Genomic DNA, 23,071 nt, shown 5'->3' on the forward strand with positions numbered 1-23,071 from the left:
ATAGTCAATTCTAAACTAGTTACCAGTGGTGATTCATTATCTTGGGTTACTATCTATGACTACGTTACTTTCTTATAAATTCAGAAAGTGAACTCACTGAGTTATAACTGCATGGTTATACTGATGTAATGCTAAATCACAGAAAGAACATTTTTGCTGCTCAAACCTTTGAATCAGAATAAGCTGTTGGGTCAAATGGTAAGCATTATGGTTTAGATGTGGTGTCCTCCAAAAGCTCATGTGTAAAGACAATGCAAGAAGGTTTAGAGGAGAAATGATTGGGTTATAACTTTTTCATCAAATTAATTAATTCAGTGAATTAATTAACCTAATCAGTGAATTAATTCCTAATGGGATTAACTGAGTGGTACCTGGATAGAGGTGGGGTATAGCAGGAGGGAGTGGTTCACTGGGAGTGTGGCTATGGGATATATATTTTGTCTCTGGAGAATGGAGTCTCTGCTTTCTGATCACCATGTGAGACGCTTCCCTCCCACCACAGTCTTTTGCGATGATGTTCAGCCTCACCTTAATCCCCTAGGAATAGAGTCAGCCTTCTATGGACTAAGACCTCTGAAACTGTGGGCCCTCAAATAAACTTTTCTTCTCTAAAATTTTTCTGGTCAGACCTTTTAGTCACAGCAGCAAAAAACTGAATGAACAGTTAAGGCCGGGCCAAAAAAAAGGACTTGCTTTCTTATGTACCTCATACCTCCAAATTTCAGCCAGTTTCTTTCACTTGTTGATTTGGTTAAATATTGAGTAGATATACTCCTTTGTTGATATGTATAAGATATTAAAAACAATATAACCAAAAGTGAGTTTAAAGTATAGAATGCTATTCTCACTTTTGAAACCCCTTCAACAACTTCCTCAATCCCTTCCATCCACCATTTATTGATAACCACCATTCTGAATTTTGCATTTGCTTTACTATGCAAATACTCACTCTCTCTCTCTTTCCTTTCTATCAATGTATCACATATACACAAATATATATATAAATCATAAAAGCTCACAAAGTGATAAAACTCAGGTAACTGGCTCTAGAAACTTCCCTTGTGCCTCCAGTCAAGAAAAACCACTACCCTTAACTTTAAATGCCTCATATATGATTTTTTCCAAGTTTTTCTTCCTAAACAAGTTTTTCTTCCTGTTCAGTTTTGTTAGGCAATGACAAACTGTCTTCCAAAGTGTTTTTATTAATTCATATTCCACCAGCAGTGTAAGAGTTATGGCTACTATACATTCTTTGTTAGATTGGACTTTCCCCACTCTAACAGATTTGAAAAGGTCCCTCACTGTGGTTTTCCTAGTTAGTAATGTGGTTGAGCATTTTTTTCCCATATTTATTAGTCATTTACATGTTTTCTACTTTGGAAAAATACCTGGCTAAATCTCCTGCTCTGACACTATTCATTACAAATATTCAAATGCTACAAGTAATACAATACTTTAAACTATGCTATCTAGAGAAAATTCAACTACTTTTACCAAAAAATATCACATAGCATATGAGAACTACTGTTCAACATAACAAAATCATTACCTGCTCCTTAATGTCCTGTAACTGTTGCTGCAACTTTTGCACATCTGCATTGACATTGGTATTATCCTTGTCCTTTTGTAACACTGGAATATTCCCGCTTGCTATAACAGAGATAAAAAAATTTTAGTTATTCCTGTTTTAACATAAAATGATATTTCTAAAATTATTACTATTTTGTTTATTTAAAAACAAGACTATATATAAGAATCTTTAAAAAATTTTTCATGCTTGGACAATAGATACAATAGTCACATTCTTTAAGCTTCAAAAATACTGTCTTGCACATTAATTTCTAATTTTATTTAACACTGTTAGACAACAATCCACAGACTTCTAGGTTTTCCAAGGCTCTTCCTGCTTTGTTTGGAAGTTCACAAATATATTTCATGCTTATTTTCTCTGCTCCTATACCACAGAACTCAAAAAAGCAGGTAGCAGTTTTGGCAGTCCTAATTAAAGTCTCTCAGATTATTTTTATGAAGACACACAAAAAACGCCTTTCTTTATGTCCAAATTTGCTTCTTGTTACTGATCTGAAATGAGGAACTCAAGAAAGGCCTTTATCAGTAGACTGCAAAAATAAAGGGAAATCCTTAATTTCATGTTTCCTATTCTCTGTATTCTTGGTCTTTTTACTCCTGGTCATCCCTGGGATTTTTATTCTGCTCTATTTGTGAAAAAAAGACAAAAGCTTTGGACAGAAGTGAGTACAATAATGTTTTTTCTCATCTGTTCAAAAACACATTTATATAACAAAGAAACCATCTGGCTAAAAGACAAAAAATAATTTTAAACAGCTGTATTATTTAAAAGGCTGAAGGTAATGATTGGGGACGTAGTTCAGTGGTAGAATACTTGCCCCACATGCATAAGGCCCTGGCTGGGTTCAATCCTAGTATGACAAAATCAAATTTAAAAAGTAATTATTTTTCATCTTTCTACTTGTTTGCTATGTTACAGTTTAGCATTCCTACTATTCCATAAAATACAAACAACTTAAATAAACTTGGAGACCTTCAACAAAAAGAAACTAGGTTTATATTTTTGCAAACTGAAGAAGTAACTTGTAATATGATGTTTCCCCTCAAGATACACTAAATTGGGTTCATGTGTACCTCAATGGAACAGCATGTAGTTAGCATGCACAAAGCCCTGGATTTCCCGCCCTCCAGCATCACCCAAAATTTTATCTTAAAAATAGAGAGCAAATATTCATTTTTTTTTAAAAAAGTTTTTTCATTGTAGTTGGGCACAATACCTTTATTTTATTTATTTTTATGTGGTGCTGAGGATGGAACCCAGGATCTCTCATGTGCCAGGCAAACGCTCTACTGCTGATATTCTTTAAGCAAGAATACAATATTCTTTATACCACACATGAGGATCGTCAAAAGACATATATATTAAGGTCTATAATCTATAATCTCAAAATTATAACGAAAGCACCAGAAAACTATACTGGTCCCGCTGTGTGGATCCAACTCACTTAGCTTATTTTTCATAAAGCAACAATGTATTAAAAATGGGGAGAGTGAGGCTGGGGTTGTGGCTCAGTGGCAGAGCACTTGTCTAGCATGTGTGAGGCACGGGGTTCAATCCTCAGCACCACATATAAATAAATGAAAAATAAAGGTACGTCAACAACTAGAAAATATTTTTTAAAAATTGTTAAAAAATAAATAAAATAAATAAATGGGGAGAGATATTCAAGAAAATCCCAACAAGAAAGCAAATAAGAAAATGCTTTAAGAAAATTCACTTACAGATATCATCAGCGGCATCTTCTGAACTTTTTCCTCCACAGCACATAATGAAAGGCACTCTCCGTTCAACTACTGCCCGACACTGTACACACTTTTTCATTAGGCTAGCACAATCTGCAAATTAGTAACACAAACATGTCTTACAAGGAAAAGCATCAATTAAAATATTACTTTTGCTACTTATTTCTATTAAATTTTACACTTAAAACATTAATAAGGGGCTGGGATTGTGGTTCAGTGGTAAAGTGCTCACCTAGCACGCACAAGACACTGGGTTCGATCCTCAGCATCACAATACCAGACCTTAAATTATACTACAGAGCAACAGTAACAAAACAACTTGGTATTGGCACCAAAATAGACTTGTAGACCAATAGTAAAGAACAGAGACAAATAGTAAAGACACATAGTAAAGACAACAGTAAAGACACAGAGACAAATCCACATAAATATAGTTATCTCATATTAGACAAAGGCGCCAAACACATTTATTGGAGAAGATAGCCTGTTCAACAAATGGTGCTGGGAAAACTGGAAATCCATATGCAGCAAAATAAAATTAAGTCCCTATCTCTCACCATGCACAAAACTCAACTCAAAGTGGATCAAGGACCTAAGAATTAAACTAGAGACCCTGTGCCTAACAGAAGAAAAAGTAGGCCCAAATCTTCATCATGTCAGATTAGGCCCCGACTTCCTTAATAAGACTCCTATAGCAGAAGAAATAAAATCAGGAATCAATAAATGGGATGAATTCAAACTAAAAAGCTTCTTCTCAGCAAAAGAAACAATCAGTGAGGTGAACAAACATTTTGGTAGCAAATTTTTACCATACGCACATCAGATAGAGCACTAATCTCTAGGATATATAAAGAACTCAAAAAACTTAACGCCGAAAAAAACAAATAACCCAATTAGTAAATGGCCAAGGAACTGAACACACAATTCTCAGAAGATGATATTCAATTAATCAACAAATCTATGAAAAAATGTTCAACATATCTAGCAATTAGAGAAATGCAAATCAAAACTATTCTGCGATTTCATCTTACTCCAGTCAGAATGGCAGCTATTAAGAATATAAACAAGTTTTGTTGAGGACGTGGGGGAAAAAGCATACGCATACATTGCTGATGGGATTGCAAATTGGTGCAACCAATATGGAAAGTTTGAATTCATCCCATTTATGGAGATTCCTTGGAAAACTGGGATTGGAACCACCATTTGACCCAGCTATCCCGCTCTTTGGTTTATACTCAAAGGACTTAAAAATAGCATACTATAGGAACACAGCCACATCAATGTTTATAACAGCACAATTCACAATAGCTAAAATGTGGAACCAACCTAGATGCTCTTCACTAGATGAATTGGATAAAGAAACTGTGGTACATATGAACAATGGAATATTATTCAGCATTAAAAGAGAATAAAATCATGGCATTTGCAGGTAAATGGATAGAGCTGGAGAATATTATGCTAAATGAATTAAGCCAATTCCAAAAACCCAAATGCCAAATGTTTTCTCTGATATGTGGATGCTAATCCATAATGAGGGCAGCAGGGAGCATGGGAGGAATAGAAGAAATTTAGATAGGGCAAAGGGGAGGGAAAGGAGGGGGCATGAGGGTAGGAAATACAGTAGAATGCGATGGACATCATTACCCTAAGTACATGTATGAAGACATGAATGGTATGACTCTACCTTGTATACAACCAGAGACATGAAAAATTGTGCTCTGTATGTGTACTATGAATTGAAATGCATAAATAACAATTTAGAATAAATAAATTTAAATTTATTTTTAAAAATCCAAACTGATACAACAGAGTATATTCAGCCTCATCTACTACTCCAAGCAGAGGAAAATAGCTGATAGTCTGATATTCTATCAGTCTGATAGAATATATAGAGACTGAATATATATATCTCTATATATATTCTATAAATTTTGTTTCACTTCATATTGTTGTAATTATAACTGAGGAAGTTTCATACAGGCAACTTACTCTCACAAGCACACATGTGTCCACAAGGCTGAAAAAGAACAGCTGCTTTCTTGTCAGAGCATACCACACATTCTTCAATCTACAGTGAAGAAGCAAAAGCACAGAGTAAAAAACTACAGATAAATCTAATAACTCTAACAACTCCTTTTATATCCAAATACAGGATATAAATATGTATTACATTTCTCTGTCCTTAATACACATATCCCCTCTATCTTCTACTTTCCTAGTTGCTCATTTTCACATATTTATGCACTCTACCTTAACAACAGCTATTTCTGCATTAGTCTCCCTTCCCAACCTAAAAAATCATGTAGAAAAACTTCATTTCCTCTGAAGTCAAGAAGAAAGGGCTGGACTTCAATTTTTTTCCAGAAACTACATTTGAAAGGGAACTGATAGGATAATGAACAAATCAGAGTATAAAAATAAATAAGAGAAGATAGATATCTAACATTAATAAAAATCTAGCCAGATGAATCAGATTGTTAAAGTTCAAGAGGGATTTTTCTATTACGTACATATAAGGAACTCTAAAAGCACACTATTTTGGAAGTTGGTCAATTCCCATACTGCCTGGGGCCCAAAGCTTTGGATTATTCTTTCTCCCTAAACTACAAGTCTTCCAATCTTTCTATAATTTCTCTCAATGTTAGCTCCTCTCTTCATATCTACTAGATGAATTCAATTTTGATGTGTGACTATTAACGACCTTGACTCTGGTTTCTTTTTTCCCCTCACCCAATCTCTAGTGCCCTTGGCTTCACATTGATCTACTATCTATTCTTTTTCTTTCTAACACAAGGTCATATTTAGCTCTTTCTTGTGTCATTTAAAACTACTCTCCAAAAATGATAACACCACCCACCTATAACTTCCCAAAATTCCAAGCATATGCTCACATGCATTCTCACATACTCATGTGCAAGTGTACTCTTGCACACGCCCCCTCCCCAACTTTCTCAACTTATGCCTCAATATGTACACAGAATTTACATAAAGTAATAACAGAATTCAGTAAAACATGGTTAGTTAGGAACCTATTATTGCTGGATTCTAAATCTAGCCCCAACACTGAATCATCTAACATTGTTTTTAAAGAGTTTAAGATAATATAGTAAATTGATTTAACAACCATATATTTATTCATTCTCCCATTAAAAAAAATCTTTGAAAGCATAATTTTCCTCCCAGGAGTGGAATTATTAAGTGAAAGCATGTGATATGTCAGAATGGCCTCCCAGCCTCCAGCAGTGTTTAGAAAATGACTATTTCATACTTTTCTTGTTAGCATTTTTTGGAAACTTATTTTTGCAATTTCAACAGAAATGGTCCGTGTTAATTTTTTATGTGTTTGTAATTCTCTAATTGCTATAAAATCCATGCTTCCAAATCCAACAAAATACCAGTTTTATTATTTGTTTTACTTTCATGAATATGTTCACTGCCTTTTAACCACTTGGGGTCACTATTTCTTTATAGTCAAACACTTTAAAATCAACCCAGCAAAACTGCTGGGTGGGCATTTTAGTTCTCGTACTTTTCTACAGGTTTGAAAATTTCACAGTATACAATATAAAGTAGATTTACACAAATCTTTAGGTTACAGAGGGCTTTGGAAGAAAAACAGTAGATAATATTTTTTAACTGTAAAACTTTAGGTATAAAAAAGGAAAAACATTGAGCTAAAAATTTTTTCTGAGAGTAATAGTTACATTCAAATAATAAATTATGTTGGCAAACTAAGATAAAACTGTAAACCAGCAATAAATTCAGAAATTCTTATTCTAATAAATGTATAAATTATACATTCTTATATTTGAAAATGTTACTTGGAAGAACAAAATTAAACAAATCTTATATTAGATAGTCTTTTCTATTATTATTTATAGTCTCAAAGAACTTCATAAAATGATAAACTACTACATAAAAAAAATTACCTTTGTCCTGGACTGAACTTGTTCTTTACAGATGAGGCATTTTTTGACTCGTGGAGAACATAAAGAACAGGTTGCAATATGTCCACAAGGGCCAAAAAGAGTGTCTCTCTTCATATCTGAGCACACCATACATTCTTCTAAGGTTTCAGAATCATTACTGATCATAGAAGGACTTCGAGAACCCACTTGACCACTAATAAAGGAAAATATTCCAAATTAAGCCCATCAAAATATTTCAGTAACAGGGTGAGGTTGTAGCTCAATAGTAAAGTGCTTGCCTACCACATGTGAGGCACTAGGTTGGATCTTAGCACTACATAAAAATAAATAAACAAAATGAAGGTATGGTGTCCATCTATAACTAGTTTTTTTTTTAAATTTCAGTAACAAATTCACTAATTGTCTTTAAAACATCCACAGTAGGGCTGGGGATGTGGCTCAAGCGGTAATGCACTCGCCTGGCATGCACGGGGCGCTGGGTTCGATCCTCCGCACCATATAAAAAAAATAAAATAAAGATGTTGTGTCCACCGAAAACTAAAAATAAATATTAAAAAATTCTCTCTCTCTCTCTCTCTCTCTCTCTTTCTCTCTCAGAAAAAAAATCCACAGCACTATTAGTATATGCAAAAACAATTGTTTATGTTTAAAAAAATCAAGTGTTCATATAAATATCTATCTATTTATCTATATATACATCTCTATCTGCTTCTACTACTATTTCAAACTTCGAACTACATGAATCCTCCTCACTCAATAGAAAAGGATGAATCTTCTAACAAAGAAATAAAAAACATTTTAACATAAACAATACTCAGAATCTGTTGTGTGTATACACACATACACACATAAAAGCAGAAGGAGGACTAGGAATAAAACAAAAATTCTAACTAGCAACCATGTTAGTTATACTAACTAAAGACAAGATGAGGCATTACCAGAGTCCACAACTTATAGAACACTTCAAAAAATATGACACTCCAGCTGCTTTTTCGACATTTCATTAAGTTTATCCTTAAGGAATATAAAATTATGTTACAGAAAGACAAAATATATCTATAAAAATATAGATACAAAACACAGAAATACATGTGTGTGACTAATTACACCTACAGAAAGGTACTGTTTCTACCATAAGCTTCAGAAACTCATGAAAACACACAGGTTCTATCCTTGGCTCCACTGTTCAAAAGTTATTACAGTGTTTCTAGGTTTATGTAAACACTATTATTATAGTACCTTGTATCTATCTATAGATGCATCTTTCTGTAATAGAATTTAATATTCCTTAAGTATACACTTAAATACATATATCTCATTATATCACATTCGCCAATAACACAGCTCTATGCATGGGTTCCAAAGAGATGCCATTTCATCACTACACATAAATTATGAGAAGTAAGAGAACACAAAGGTCAAGGGATATCCACTGAAATTCTTAGCAACAAGAAATGGACATAAAGGGCAATAATATTGCATAGCAATATTAGGATAAAACAGTAGAGATGTGTTCCTTTTTGTATATCTACAACAGCTCATAAGAAAAAAATTTAAATCATAAAAATATCACTGACATATTTTACTTTCAGAAAAAAAGGCAAATGTGAAATAATCATCTTTAGAGAAAACTCCACAAGGAATTGGTTTCTCTTATTTGTTCACCGTTTCAATCCTTCATTGATACTTCACTGAGTGCCTGTCAGGCTCTATTCGGTGTGTTAGAATTGTTACCAAGTTTAGTATGAGATGTATTTTGTTCATAAAATATAAATTGTCCCTCTTAGAAAAATATTAAAATTTTAAATATATCTAATGTCACAGAAAATTTACTAGTAACATGTTTTCTTTCTTTCATTTTTTTGGTACCGGAGATTGAACTCGGGCACTCCACCACTGAGTCACATCCCCAGCCTTATTTTGTATTTTATTTAAAGACAGGGTCTCACTGAGTTGCTAAGTGACTCCTTTTTGCTGAGGCTGGCTTTGAACACCTTTTCTTACAGATAAATTCTTCTAACACATACATTCCTAGAAAATCAGTAGTTTTAGAAAAGTATCTTAAACATACTGTGCATAAAGCAGTACACTTAACAACATGGAAAACAACATGAAATAACAGATACTTTTCAGGAAAGAAAGGAGCAACAAAAGGATACAGGAATTGTACAAAGACACTTTCAATTCCTCTATTATATAACCACATAATACTTTATGGAATATTAAAGTTTATGATAATAAATAATACACACCTGACTTTTTCTTTATGACACTTTGCCAACGCTTTGCAGAGACTTGGATCAGGACAGAGATCAAGTGGAGATTGACCCTTCTTATTTCGAATGCTAAGGTCAGCGCCATTGGCTGCCAAGAAACAGGCAATAGATGCTGCACTCTTCTTCTCTGCCCCCTGGGTACCAAGTCCCATTATTAACTGAAATCAAATGAAAAGAACCATGATTTTTTCATTAGGAGTCTGCTATCCATTATTACTATAGTATATTATATACATATATGTGTGCTTGCACAGGAGCACAAGTAGTGAATATCTATGAGTTTCCTTTCTATCATTCAGTCCTCTTTCCCCTACATCCCTCAATTTTCATAGGCATATAATTTGAAAATTGACTTATCCTCCAGTTGTAACAGTGGAAAAAGTGGCTCAGTCCAATCAGATATCCACCCCACCTATGTAAGTAGTTCAGGGACAAATACACAATCCCAATTCAGGTCAATTAAGGCCAATAAAACTCAATAACAAGACTTCTGGTTGAGATACTGAAGAAATAGTTCTCTTTTCTCTTCAATTTGGCTCTGGAGATGCTAGAAACCAACTTGAAATAATGAAGAGAAAGACAGCTGAGAAAAGAAACTAACTATAAATTTACTGAGCATCTATAATGTACTCAGTACTATACTACATCAAATACTTTCCATGATCTTTATAGCAGATTCTGTAGGCAGATACTTCCCTCTCTCTATTTTAAAATGAGAAAAAGGGGAGGCACAAAGGAGTTAGAAAATACACCCACAGCCATACAATAAGACAGCAATTCTGAAACATTTTGGTCTCAGAATGCTTTATATTTTAAAAAACTATTCAAACGCTTATGTGAAAATCTAAAGGACTTAGAATAGCTACACTTTGAGGGAGGAGAAGAAAATTGGACAACTTACACTATTTTATTTCTACATTATAAAGCTACAATAATCAAGACAGTTGAGCTGGCATCACCTAGCTAAAAACAGATGAAAAGAACAAAATCCAAAGAGATCTTCAAGTGCATCGTTAATTGACTTTGGATAAACGTACACAGACAGTTCTGTAGGAATAAACAGTCTTCAACAAATGGCACAGGAACTGAATTTCCACAAGCAAGAAAATGAACTCTGGGCAAAGGGGAGGGAGAGGTGGAGAGGGAGCATGGGGGCAGGAAAGATGGTGGAAATGAGATGGAGTCGTTACTCTAGGTACAAGTATGACTGCACATAATGGGTGACAGCTATGAAAAGCTGAGAAAAATGAAAAATGAAAAAACCAGAGAAATGAAAAGTTGTGCTACAATTGTGTATAGTGAAAAAAAAAGAAGACCCAGAAAATGAAAGTTAATGTTACTTATAATTAATAAATACCAGTAAAAAAACTTTAAACACTAAAAGCAAATGTTTAAAATTAGTATTAAATGCTTTTTTCTTTTTTCCCAAAACCAAAAGAAATTTTATTGTGAATGAGATGATATTATAGGACAGTGGATATATCCTTGTAAATAACATTAATAGTAAATAAACTGAAATGGAAAGAAGTGAAGAAATAAGTCCTAAGTGTCTACATTTAAATATGAGACAAAATGTCTTCTACCTTGATAAATAATAAAATGCTACTTCTATTTTTGTTGTTGTTGTACATGGACACAATGCCTTTATTTTGTTTGTTTATTTTTATGTGGTGCTAAGGTTTTAACTCATTGTTCTGAACAAAAGACTATGAAATGCTTTTAAAATCTCAAATGTGAAGATATTTAAAATCATATTTTTACTATTTTTCTTTGACTTAATTACATGGTGGTAAAAGAAACTGACCTCATTAAAAGAAATTATTTGGTATTTACAGATTCTTGATTTAGTGCCTAAAACACAGTCCAACTTTTATAAATGATTCATGAGTGCTTAAGAATGATTATTCTGGGGCTCGGGATGTGGCTCAAGTGGTAGCATGCTAGCCTGGTATTCATGGGGCACTGGGTTCGATCCTCAGCACCACATAAAAATAAGATATTGTATCCACCTAAAACTAAAAATAAACATTAAAAAAAAAGAATGATTATTCTGTAATAGGTGCAGAATTGTACATGTTCACTCCATCAACCTTGTTATTTGTCATTAAAATTTTCTATATATCAAAAAAAAAAAAAAGAAAACGAACTCTGACCCATATGTCATACTATATGTAAAAATTAACTCAAGGGCTGGAGTTGTAGCTCAGTGGTAGGGCACTTGTCCAGCAAGTGTGAGGCACTGGGTTCGATCTTAAAAAACATCTTAAAAAAGTATTTTAAAAAAATTAACTTGTGGCTCAAGCAATAGGGCGCTCGCCTGGCATGCGCTGGGCGCTGGATTCGATCCTCAGCACCACATAAAAATAAAATGAAGATGCTGGGTCCACTGAAAAATAAAAAATAAATATTAAAAAATTTTCTCTCTCTTTAAAAAAAATTAACTCAAATGAACCACAGACTGAACTATATAATAGCTAAAACTTTATAAAGTTCTATGAAACAAGAGAAAACCTTAGTGATCTTGGGTTCAGCAAAGATTTCTCAGAAAGGACATAAAAGCACAAATAAAAGAAGAGGATAAAACTAGATTTCACCCAAATTAAGAACCTGTGCTCTGCCATAAAGACTGTTTAAAGCCAGGCTCAGTATTAAGCCTGCCTGTAATCCCAGCTTCTCAGGTGGCTGAGACAGATAGATGATCACAAATTCAACATGGGCAACGACCGAGACACCATCTCAAAAAACACACACACACACACACACACACACACACACACACACACATACACTCCTTGTTTCTTGCATGTCATACCCTGCACTATCCCAAGACTCAACTTGGCAAGAAGGCCATTAACAGATGTGGCCCCTTGACCTTGAATCCAAACCATTTAGATCCAGATAAGGATCTTGAGAAAACCGTGGATTAAATGGAGCCTTACTTCTTAGAGCTAAGAAGAATGGAATAACCTAAGTTTGTGAAAAGGTACAAAAAATTAAACATTCACCTTGGTTGCCCTCTGTTTGAGAAGAAAATAGTTATGGATTCATCAGAAGTAATTATATATTCAACTGATGCATTTCCACCCGTGGTTTAGCTACACTTTTTACAACTGCACTCTTCAATGGCTGACAACTTCTGAATACGCTAATAATATGCATAATTCTTGAAGAGTTTTTTTCTATTTTCCTTTGGTGGTACTGGGGATTGAACCCAGGGCCTCACACATGGGAGACAAGTGTTCCACCACTGAGCTATATCCCCAGTCCTTAACAAGTATTTCTGAACATTATTGACTAAGCTATCATTTCTATACAAAAAAATTACAAAAGTATTGTGTCAACTGTTATGACAGAGAGAAGGAAGGGAGGGAGGGAGGGAGGGAAGAAGCCATTGACAGGGAGAAAATACTTACTCATCAGATATATGATAAAGAATTTGTATTCAGATTATATAAAGAACTCTTGAAACATTAACAACTAAACAGACTCAATGGTTAAAAAAAAAACAAACTTGGCTAACATAAAGGAGGTCCTGGGTTTGAGTCTCAACACCACAAACAAAACAACAAAAAGAGCTCAACAAAATAACAAAAAAGAGATTTGAGGAGACATTTCACCAAATATATGCGGTGACAAGCATATGAAAGGATATTCAGTATCAGTAATCATTAGGGAGATGCAAATCAAAACCATAAGATGAGGGCTGGGGTTGTGGCTCAGCGGTAGAGGCTTGCTTAGCACAAGCACGGCCCTGGGTTCAATCCTTAGCACCACATAAAAATAAAGATATTGTGTCCAACTACAATTAAAAAATAAATATTAAAAAAAAAAAGGCAACACCATTCCATGCCTATTTGAAAGGCTGTAAACTGAAAAAGAAGAACTGAACAACTTTTCGTAAGAATGTGGAGGCAACTTAGGTAGTACTGACTAGCATTTCGTTCATAAACTAAAATTCCTATAGTTTACTTGTCTGCACTGGGGATTGAACCTAGGGAAGCTTTACCACCGAGCTACATATCCAGTTTTTTTGTTTGTTTGTTTTGTTTTTTTTTGAGACAGGATCTTGCTTAATTGCCCAGGCTAGCCTTGAAATTGAGATTCTCTCATCTTATCTTCCTGAGTAGCTAGGATTACAGGCATGAACCACCGTACCCAATCATAAACTAAAGTTCTAAGTATGTAGGTCTGATAAAATATTGTATAAGATACGGATTATATGAGTAGTAAATAAAAGATCTTGCATTAGAATATGCTTCTATTGATACTAAATGAAAGACTCTTTACTCACTGTGTTTTTTGACGGCTCCCAGGCTGCATCTACCTTCCCCACATCCTGCATATCCTGCAGCTGACGTAGCTGAGACAAAGTGTGATGCCTCAGAGCTTCATGCAAAGGAGTATCTCCATCCTTATCCTGAATATCTAGTTTGGCACCTGCACGAACCAAAAGCTAAAAGAGAAAAAGATATCTCAAGTTAATAACGTGTTCACACCCATAAGAAACTTCTACATGTTTAAAGTAACAGTGAGAGCACCCTGTACCTACTTGAAGGAGTTACTATTAAGCTAATGATTTTGATGTCTTTGCCTTCTACTATTCTACAGTGTTGTGGTTCCTTACAAAGAATGATGTGCTCTGGTTACTCAAAGAGATTAAAGTGGAGAAAACAGAAAGAAATGAGAATCAATATGCAGCTCAATTTATCTACTCTGAAAATGAAAACTGGGGTAAATTTAGGACTTTGTTTTCTACTTTCAATTTTAGATTAAGTTTTTTTAAGCTCTTAGGGGAAAAAAACCATACTGTTCAAAATTCTTCTATTATTTAAACAAAGAAGTATTCTCTTTGGTCAATTTTCTTCAAAAGTATCCTCATGAGGCAAGTCCAAATATCATGGAAGATAAATGAAGATATTTTGGCAAAAGGATTTCAAAAAATAAATGTGACACAGTGTTTGTTAAAATACAACCTTTTAGATAAAATGCATAGCAGACATATTTCAATAAATGACTTAAGCAGTAGATACTTTTATTTAAGATTCTGCTTATGGTACTCTAATAATTTTCCTATCCTTTCTACAAATAACATCAATGAGATATTTAGAAAAATACCATCTGTAGAAATCAATCTCAAGCACACGTCTTACTTGTATTGGCAAATTATGTTATTTTTTTCTATGTTCCAATATTTTTCCAATATTTTTCAAATTTGAAAAATCATCAGAAGTACCTGTGTAATTTTTAAACTAGGGATTTTTTCCATCAGAATCCTAAAGGTTCTGATTTGTTTGTTCTGAGGTAAGGCCCAAGAATTACTTTTCTAGAGCCAGTCAGGGTAGCACACACCTATAATCCCAGCAACTCAGGGGGCTGAGGCAGGAGGATCACAGGTTCAAGACCAGCCTGAGACCCAGCCTCAAAACAAGTAACTAAATAAAAAGGGCTGGGGGTGTGCCTCAGCAGTAGAGCAACTCTGGGTTTAATCCCCAGTACTAAAAATAATAAAATTTCCTACCATCAAGTTCCCAGGTGATACTGATGCTGCTGCTTCAGCCTCCAAACTTGAAGAACCACTGCGCTACAAAAATATTTAAACCAATACTCTTCCAACTCTTTTTTTTTTTTTTTGAATCATCAGATTAGTAAAATAAAAATACATCTCAGCTGTTTTGGAATTTATAGTAGCAAATGTCCAGCTGAAGCTATTCATTTGCATTTTACTCTGTCACACACATTAAAAGGGAATATGCTTTTAAAAACTAATTTACATGTTACACTGAAATTTTCTCATTTAATATTCTGCGAATTCAGAAATTTAACAGAATGATAGACTTTGAACTTAGAATTTTGCTAGAAATTACCCCAACATGCAAAATATTACCCTAAAATTTTGTGACAGACTATGCATTTTGGGATGTGGAGGGAACACTCTGGGGCAGTTAACCACGAACCACATCCCCAGTCCTATTTTGTATTTTATTTAGAGACAGCGTCTCACTGAGTTGCTTAGTGCCTCACTTTTGCTACAGCTGGCTTTGAATTCGTGATCCTTCTGTCTCATCCTCCCAAGCCACTGGAATTACAGGTGTGTGCCACCACACCCAGCCCATTTTTGAGAAGTTTAACACTATATCATTTCAATTTTCAAGAAGTTCTAAAACTCTGGATAAAAATACAACGGTAAGGGGCTGGGATTGTGGCTCAGTGGTAAAGCAGGTTGCCTAGCATGTAGGAGGCACTGGGTTTGATCCTCAGCATTACATACAAAAATAAATAAAATAAAGTTATTCATTTTAAAAAAATCTGTAAGCCAATATTTATGTCAATAAATACTTTACCCTAACAATTTGGGTATGTTGTCGCTCAACAGCAAGGTGTAAGGCAGTCTGTTGGTTCACATTCTGGATATCTAGGTTTGCATTACCCTGAAGAACAACAAAAAATTTTAGGCGGTTATATTTTGACAACAGTAAAGAACAGTTAATTAATTATTCATAAGAAATAAACAATACTGGATACTGTTGACCATCTTCTCCTTCAAAGCTAAAAGGATATCATTCTTATAGGATAACAGGTCCTGTTACTATAGGGAAAATGGATGGGGCAGTAAATTTCTAAAGTAGAAGAACAAGTTTAAAACATTCTTTTTTCTATTAGAGTGATTCCATCCAAGAACAAAGGGCAAAGCATAGTAAAGGTAAAACAAAACTCTCTTTCAATCTCCATTATACAGTGACAGAAACAATCAACTCCTCTGAACTGTAAAGACTTCTGAAGCTACTGAGTTTTGATAGTGGCTTTAGATTTACTCTAATGACCTGATAAGTTCAATTGTTCTTGTTACATAATTGAGCTCTTCCACATTCTATGAAAAGAAACTTTGCTTGAGATGAGAAGAAGATGATATTTAATTAGTACATTAAAAAAAAAGGTACTAAACAGAGAGCAGGAAGTCCTATCCAGTATCCTACAGGACTTTTATGAGAACAGGTATTGATTAATGAGAACAAAGGACTATATAAAGAACAGGTGAAGCCTAAGCATAGGGAAAAGGACCTGAGGAGCAAAGCAACTGAACTTGTGAGTCAGGGGGCCTTGGTTCAAGCTCTGTCATTTATGTGAACTTCAGCAAGCATTACACCATTTCATACCTATTTCTCAGTTCTAAGGTGGCAACCACAATTATTTCATGGCGTTTATGTAAAGATTAAGAAAGTTAACATGTAAAACTGCCTAAACACAATATCTAGTATAATTAAAAAATTAAGTAAAATTAAGAAAAGAGCTAGAGGTTTGGGATATAAGTCGATATAAGTCAGTGGTAGAACACTTGCTTAGCAAATGCAAAGTCCTAGGTTTGACTCTTGACACCACATAAATAAAAAGAGTAAAATATTCAGAAGATATTGTTTTGTTTCAGTCTTAAAACTATTCATGCCCTCTGATGACAACTTTAATAGCCACCTATGCCTTTGCTTGCAGTATCAAGTAGAGTTGATACTCCAGTAATACTGCATCATATTTTGAAAGATGGGAGTTCCTTCTTTGTTATTATAATATTTGTTTCTTGGAGTACGGTCCTGAGGTACTTCATCTTATCATGTCTGTTCTCATATAAATGTGAACAACGGAGGATTTTCTTTTGAAGTTTCCTGAGCTTCTCTATCATTTAGATTTTGCTATTCTGATAGGATGGAGCTATTCTGAATAAAGCTGCTATGTACATTTAATACAAGTATTTGTGTGGAAATGTCTCTTCTTGGGTACAACCCTAGTAGTGAGGATGCTAGATCATATAGTAAACACACATTATCTTTGTAAGAATTCACCAAGTTGTTTTTCAAAGTGGTTGCTTTAAAAAACACCAGCGATATATATGAATTCTAATTACTCCACATTCTAATCAACACTTGGTTTAGCTGAACTTTCTAATTTTAGCCATTCTAGTGGTTGTAATTTCTGTCTCCCTAATGACCAATCACACTTTCATATGTTTGCGTGCTAACTGAAATCTCCTTTGGTAAAGTAAGTGTTTACATCTTTTGCCTATTTTACACAGATATTCATCCTTTTATACTTAAATTGTAAAAGTTCTTTATATAACCAGGATACTGGTCCTTCATCAGACAATACTTTGTAAATAGTTTTCCCTAGTGTAGCTTTCCTGATATTATCTTAATGAGAGAAAGTTTATTTTTTTTAATGAGGTCCAATTCATTCTTTTTTTTTTTTTTTTTTTTTGCCTTTAGGATTATGTCTTCCTGACTCCTTAAGAATTCTGTATACCTCCAAATCAGAAGATATTGTCCTATGTTCTCCTACAAAGTTTTTATGCTTTAAGCTTTTATAGTCAGGTGTATGACCCACTTAATTTTTGTATAAGGCATAAGGTAAAAAAAAAAAAAAATCAAAGATTTTTTTTCGGGGGGGGTGGTTTTTTGTTTCTGTTGGTCTAGAGATGCCTATTTTCCCCTAATATCACTTTTGAGAATCTATTTTTTTCCATTACGTTGGCACTTCAATCAAAAATTAACTGACCATATATGTGATTTTACTTATGTAATCTCTGTTCTTTTGATCTACATAACTATCTTTATAGAAAATACTAAGGAATCTATAAAGAATAATCTACTAAAACTAATAAATAAATTTAACCAAAGTCACACAATACGTAAGTAAAATATAAAAGGCATTTATATATATCTTGTTATGCTTTAGATACTAGATGTCCTCCAAAAACTCTTGAGTGACACTACACAAGAAGGTTTAGAGGTGAAATGACTGGTTATGAGAGCCTTAACTCAATAAGTGATTTAATCCCCTGATAGGGATTAATTGAGTGGTAACTGAAGGCAGATAGGGTGTGGCTGGAGGTGGTAGGTCACTGAGGGCATGACTTTAGGATATATATTTTGTCCCTGGTGAGTGGAGTCTCTTTATTTCTACTTCCTGGTGTCATGTTCCCAGCTGCTTTCCTCGGCCACACACTTCTGCCATGATGTTCTGCCTCATCTAAGGTCCTGAGGAATGGAGTCAGTCATCAATGGACTGAGACCTCTGAAACCATCAGCCCCAAATTGAATTTTTTCTCCTCTTTGTTCTTGTCAGGTCTTTTGGTCATGGCAGCAAAAAAGCTAACTAAAACACTAGCAATATACAATTAAAAACTGAAATGTAAAACCAATTCAAGGGCTGGGGTTGTGGCTCAGCAGCAGAGCGCTTGCCTTGCCTGTGCAAGGCCCTGGGTTTGATCCTCAGCACCACATAAAAATAAATAAATATAATATACTGTGTCCAACTACATATATTTAAAAATATATACTTAAAAATTACATATATTTAAAAAATAAATATTAAAAAAAATTCAATAAACAGAGGTATGAAAAATTGTTCTATATGTGTAATAAGAATTGTGATGCATTCTGCTGTCATGTATTTAAAAAATAAAACCAATTAAAAAATAAATAAAATTTAAAAATAAAAACAAAACCAGCAAATAAAAAAAATTCAGTTTACAACAACATTCAAAAAAAGCAATCTAAAAACAAATCTAATTGTACAAGAATAAACTCCCAACAGATTTTGGGAGGGGGAGGTGTACTGGGGATTGAACTCAGGGGCACTTGACCATTAAGCCACATCCCCAACCCTACTTTGTGTTGTTGTTTTGTTTTTTGTTTTTTGTTTTTTGTTTTTTTAACAGACAGAATCTCACCGAGTTGCTTAGTGCCTTGATTTTTGCTGAGGCTAGCTTTTGAACATGACCCTCCTGTCTCAGCCTCCTGAGCTGCTGGGACCAACAGATATTTTTAACAGAGATTAATAAGCTGTGCCCTAAATATGCCCAATCTTGTCATATCTCAGAAGCTAATCAGGCCTGGGCTTTGTTAATACTTTGATGGGAAACTAACAAGTTGATTCTAAAATTTGTATGAAAATGCAAAAGACAGATGTTTTCAAGAAATTCTAAGAAAGAAGAAAAAAGTTGACAGGATTTAGTCTACTTGACTTCAAAACTTAGTATAAAGTAACAATAACCAAGGCAGTGTGATACTGGCATAAGGACAGTCATTTAGACCTCAATAAAAAGGAATTATCATAATTAACAAAGATAACAGTAATTTTAATAGTAAAGGCTTAAAATGGCAGGGGGTAAAAGTAATAACTCTTGAACTATTTAAATTTCTATAGTTTGGGGATGTTTATTTTATAATCTGATACTTAATTACACATAACATACTATTTATGAAGTTGTACTATTTCATTTATTAGACGGTAAGTTCCTTGAGGTCCGGAACCATAGATAATGCTTTGGTAACTTTAGTGTGTCTATATGGCATGTTTTCTTCGGGCACTTAAAGACTATGCTAAATATACTGAAACATTTATAATAAATCAGTTCCCCCCAAAATTCGATCTCATAAAAATATAGAATTATCTTATTTCAGAGATAAATGAATGACTAAGATGAGTTTATGCTACTATCCAACCACAAATTCTAGAGGTTCACAAGCAGTTGTGAACTAAATTCCTTGATCTTGGCTACAGGCTGCAGCCTGATAGCAACTGGCCACACTACTTAAGTATCAACATGGATGGTTCTTGATGTTATGGTTGGCTGACACTTCACCAACAGAGCAGCAATTTTGGTAAATCCTTGTTAACAGAAGCTCATTTCATCAGACCAATTCAGAAGGCTGTGTAGATGGAATGGTGGAAACTAATGGATCTACCTTCACACATACACACACATCCCCATCCCTACATTTAAGAACCGGTATCAGGAGAAGACAAAATATGAATTATACCCAAATTTTCATGGGGTTTGACTGTAACCTACTAATAAGAATTTAATGAAGTAATTCATCAATGAACAGGAATGTTCCAAAATTGTAAAAAATATTACTGAACTGCTTTCCCTACCTGATGTACCAACAGCTCAGCCACTTCTACGTGATTATTAAGGGCAGCCAGATGCAAGGCAGTATAACCATCATCTTTCTTCTCATCCACAATCCATGGTCTTGGTAATTTTGAGAGTAAAACACGCATTGCACTGAAAGTCAAATGCACATTTTTATATTTACAGATTATATATTACAAGCTTTTGAAATCAAATAGATCCTTTTTAAAGAAAATTTTATCCTTAGAAATAAATATAAATCCAAGTATTCTAATTCTCCAATGTACAGCTTTTTGTTATTTTGAGAGGCAAATAATCTATCACCATTTGAGGAACACAATTAAAATAGAATGGAAGTGCTACAAATTGGAAGCCAATTTCAATAGCATCTACTAATAAAAGAGTTAATAAAGAACGGGGAGGCCAGACATAGTGGTGCGTGTCTATAATGCCACCTACTAGGGTGGGGGTGCCAAGGCAGAAGGATGTTACATACAAACAGGATGAAGGTACAGAACAATCATGTATACACAGATCAATCCACAAGGCTATGTAGATGGAATGGTGAGAATTAAGGGATCTACCATCACACACACACACACACACACACATCCCCACCCCTACATTTAAAAACTAGTTATCAGGAAAAGACTTAGAGAAGAAACTAAGCCTCTAAAATAATGAGATGAGAATCGCAAATGGTTCAAGATATGTTTCTTTAATGGCAATAGTCTATGAATCCCATGTAGGAAATTCAAAAAGTCTTAAGTATAGGCTTTGATGGATCCAAGAACCTCTAAAGTTGAACTTAAACAGGTTCAACTCAAAGAGCTTTATCAGATTTTTAAGCAAGTTTGTGACCCAAAGTATATTGAGTATAATAGTTTAAAGACCCCCTTCTGCGGCTATTTACTAAGTTATAACCCACTGTTAGACTTTTGGAAAGCTATGTACTCTCCTCCAGAGAAATACACATCAAAATTTTTACCTACAATTTTGAGTGAGTCAAAAAACCCTTAAATTCCTTTACTCTGACTCAGATTCTGAATGGGGAAAAATTAGTGATAGCACATTATACTACTGAATATCTGAATAATCATGATGCTAATTCCATACATTATCTATTACCCTACATATCTGACCATTCAAGAAACAGAATATACAGGGGTTTAAATCAGGTGAAAAAAAAGTTTTTTAAAAAAACACAATGTGAAGCCGGGCGTGGTGGCACAACCATGTAATTCCAGTGGCTTGGGAGGCTGAGGCAAGAGAGTCCTGAATTCAAAGCCAGCCTCAGCAAAAGCAAGGTGCTAAGCAACTCAGGGAGACCCTGTCTCTAAATAAAATACAAATAGAGCTAGGGATGTGGCTCAGTGGTCAAGTGTCCCTGAATTCAATCCCTGGTATGGTACCTACCAATCCAAAACACAATGTGATCATTAAAAAATAATGTAAATGCTTGCTATTGATTTAAACAAAAACTGTGATATAACTATGTTGAGAGGAAAGGTAGTAATGGAAGGTGATAATAGTTTTAAATCTTTTGAACAACAAGAAATCACTAGATAATGTCTGTATTTGATAAATTAAGAAACTGCAGGATGAGCTGCAAGTTATTGGTGAGGACAGGCATAAGAGGGATGAAACAGAATACAGTTCTCTTTCATTATAAGTCTTATAGTTCTATGATTTAACCATGCACATATTTTAGTTAAATGAAAAACTTTTGGGGGCAACATCTGTTGGCTCCCCTCTCACCCTGCAGGAGTTCTGTCTCCTTTCTTTTTACTTGAATAAATCCTACTTTTTTATGGGAAGAAAGGAAAGAAGGGAGGGAGGGGGGGAGAGAGGGAAAGGAGGGGAGGGGAAGAAGGGGAGGGGAGGAAGATAGAGGGGAGAGGTGAAGAGGGAGGCAAGAGACAGAGAAACGGAGGGAAGGAGAAAAGGAAATATTTGGTAATCAAAATACTAAGATAAAATTTGGCCCTACTATATTAAAATATTTTAAATTTGTATATTCCTTTAAGCCAAATGCACAAATGTTATGTAAGAAGTTATAAATGATAAAAGTATGTGGTTCCTGCCAACTTCATCAAGTTTTTTTTCTTTGAATCACATAACCTGAATAGGTATTCCGGAGAAGATGGTTTATGAAATCACATTTCGCATTGTCTTCCACTTTAGTTTTACAGTGTATATCCTTTTATTGCACTACCTACTCAAAGGAAGGAAAGGGGAAGAATTTCTCCTCTGGACACAAGCTGTCTGCTGCGACTCGTTCTTCTGGTCTTGCATTTCATAGTAAAGTTGCATCCCTCAGAAAGAAGAGCAAATGGCTCAGAAAATTACCAAGGCCAGTTATAAAGATGTTCTCCCAGAAACCTATTGCCTCTCTACTTTCTTCTTAGTGTGTATCTTGAATTGTCAGAACAATGGGAAAACAGTAATTGCAGGTTATGACTGGAAGTGATAAAAATTAACCTACTCCCTTCTAGATCACATTCTATAAAATAAATAAAATCTTAATATTAAAACTCAAAGTTCACATTTTCAGAGGGCAAATTTTCATTTCATAATAAATATGTTGTACTAACTAATTTCACTCAAATGTTGAAAATTACGTTAAA

At 34.3% G+C, this 23,071-nt stretch overlaps 1 protein-coding gene across 4 annotated transcripts in view; it reads right to left on the minus strand.

The window, feature by feature from the left end:
* Positions 1-23,071, minus strand: part of Mib1 (MIB E3 ubiquitin protein ligase 1) — a 172,756-nt gene that overhangs the window by 37,025 nt on the left and 112,660 nt on the right. For all 4 annotated transcript variants that reach the window (XR_013429657.1, XM_078030283.1, XM_005329032.4 and 1 more), the window contains exons 13-20: positions 20,465-20,597; positions 15,880-15,966; positions 13,830-13,991; positions 9,515-9,696; positions 7,263-7,455; positions 5,323-5,401; positions 3,313-3,426; positions 1,550-1,650 (exon numbers count right to left, since the gene is read on the minus strand). Coding sequence is in view for 3 of the 4 variants with exons in the window: in XM_078030283.1 (XP_077886409.1) it covers positions 1,550-1,650; positions 3,313-3,426; positions 5,323-5,401; positions 7,263-7,455; positions 9,515-9,696; positions 13,830-13,991; positions 15,880-15,966; positions 20,465-20,597 (1,051 nt within the window). In the remaining variant the exon portion in view is untranslated. The remainder of the gene's footprint in view (positions 1-1,549; positions 1,651-3,312; positions 3,427-5,322; positions 5,402-7,262; positions 7,456-9,514; positions 9,697-13,829; positions 13,992-15,879; positions 15,967-20,464; positions 20,598-23,071) is intronic.

The sequence above is a fragment of the Ictidomys tridecemlineatus genome, chromosome 13 (assembly GCF_052094955.1).
Source record: "Ictidomys tridecemlineatus isolate mIctTri1 chromosome 13, mIctTri1.hap1, whole genome shotgun sequence".
Lineage (NCBI taxonomy): Eukaryota > Metazoa > Chordata > Mammalia > Rodentia > Sciuridae > Ictidomys > Ictidomys tridecemlineatus.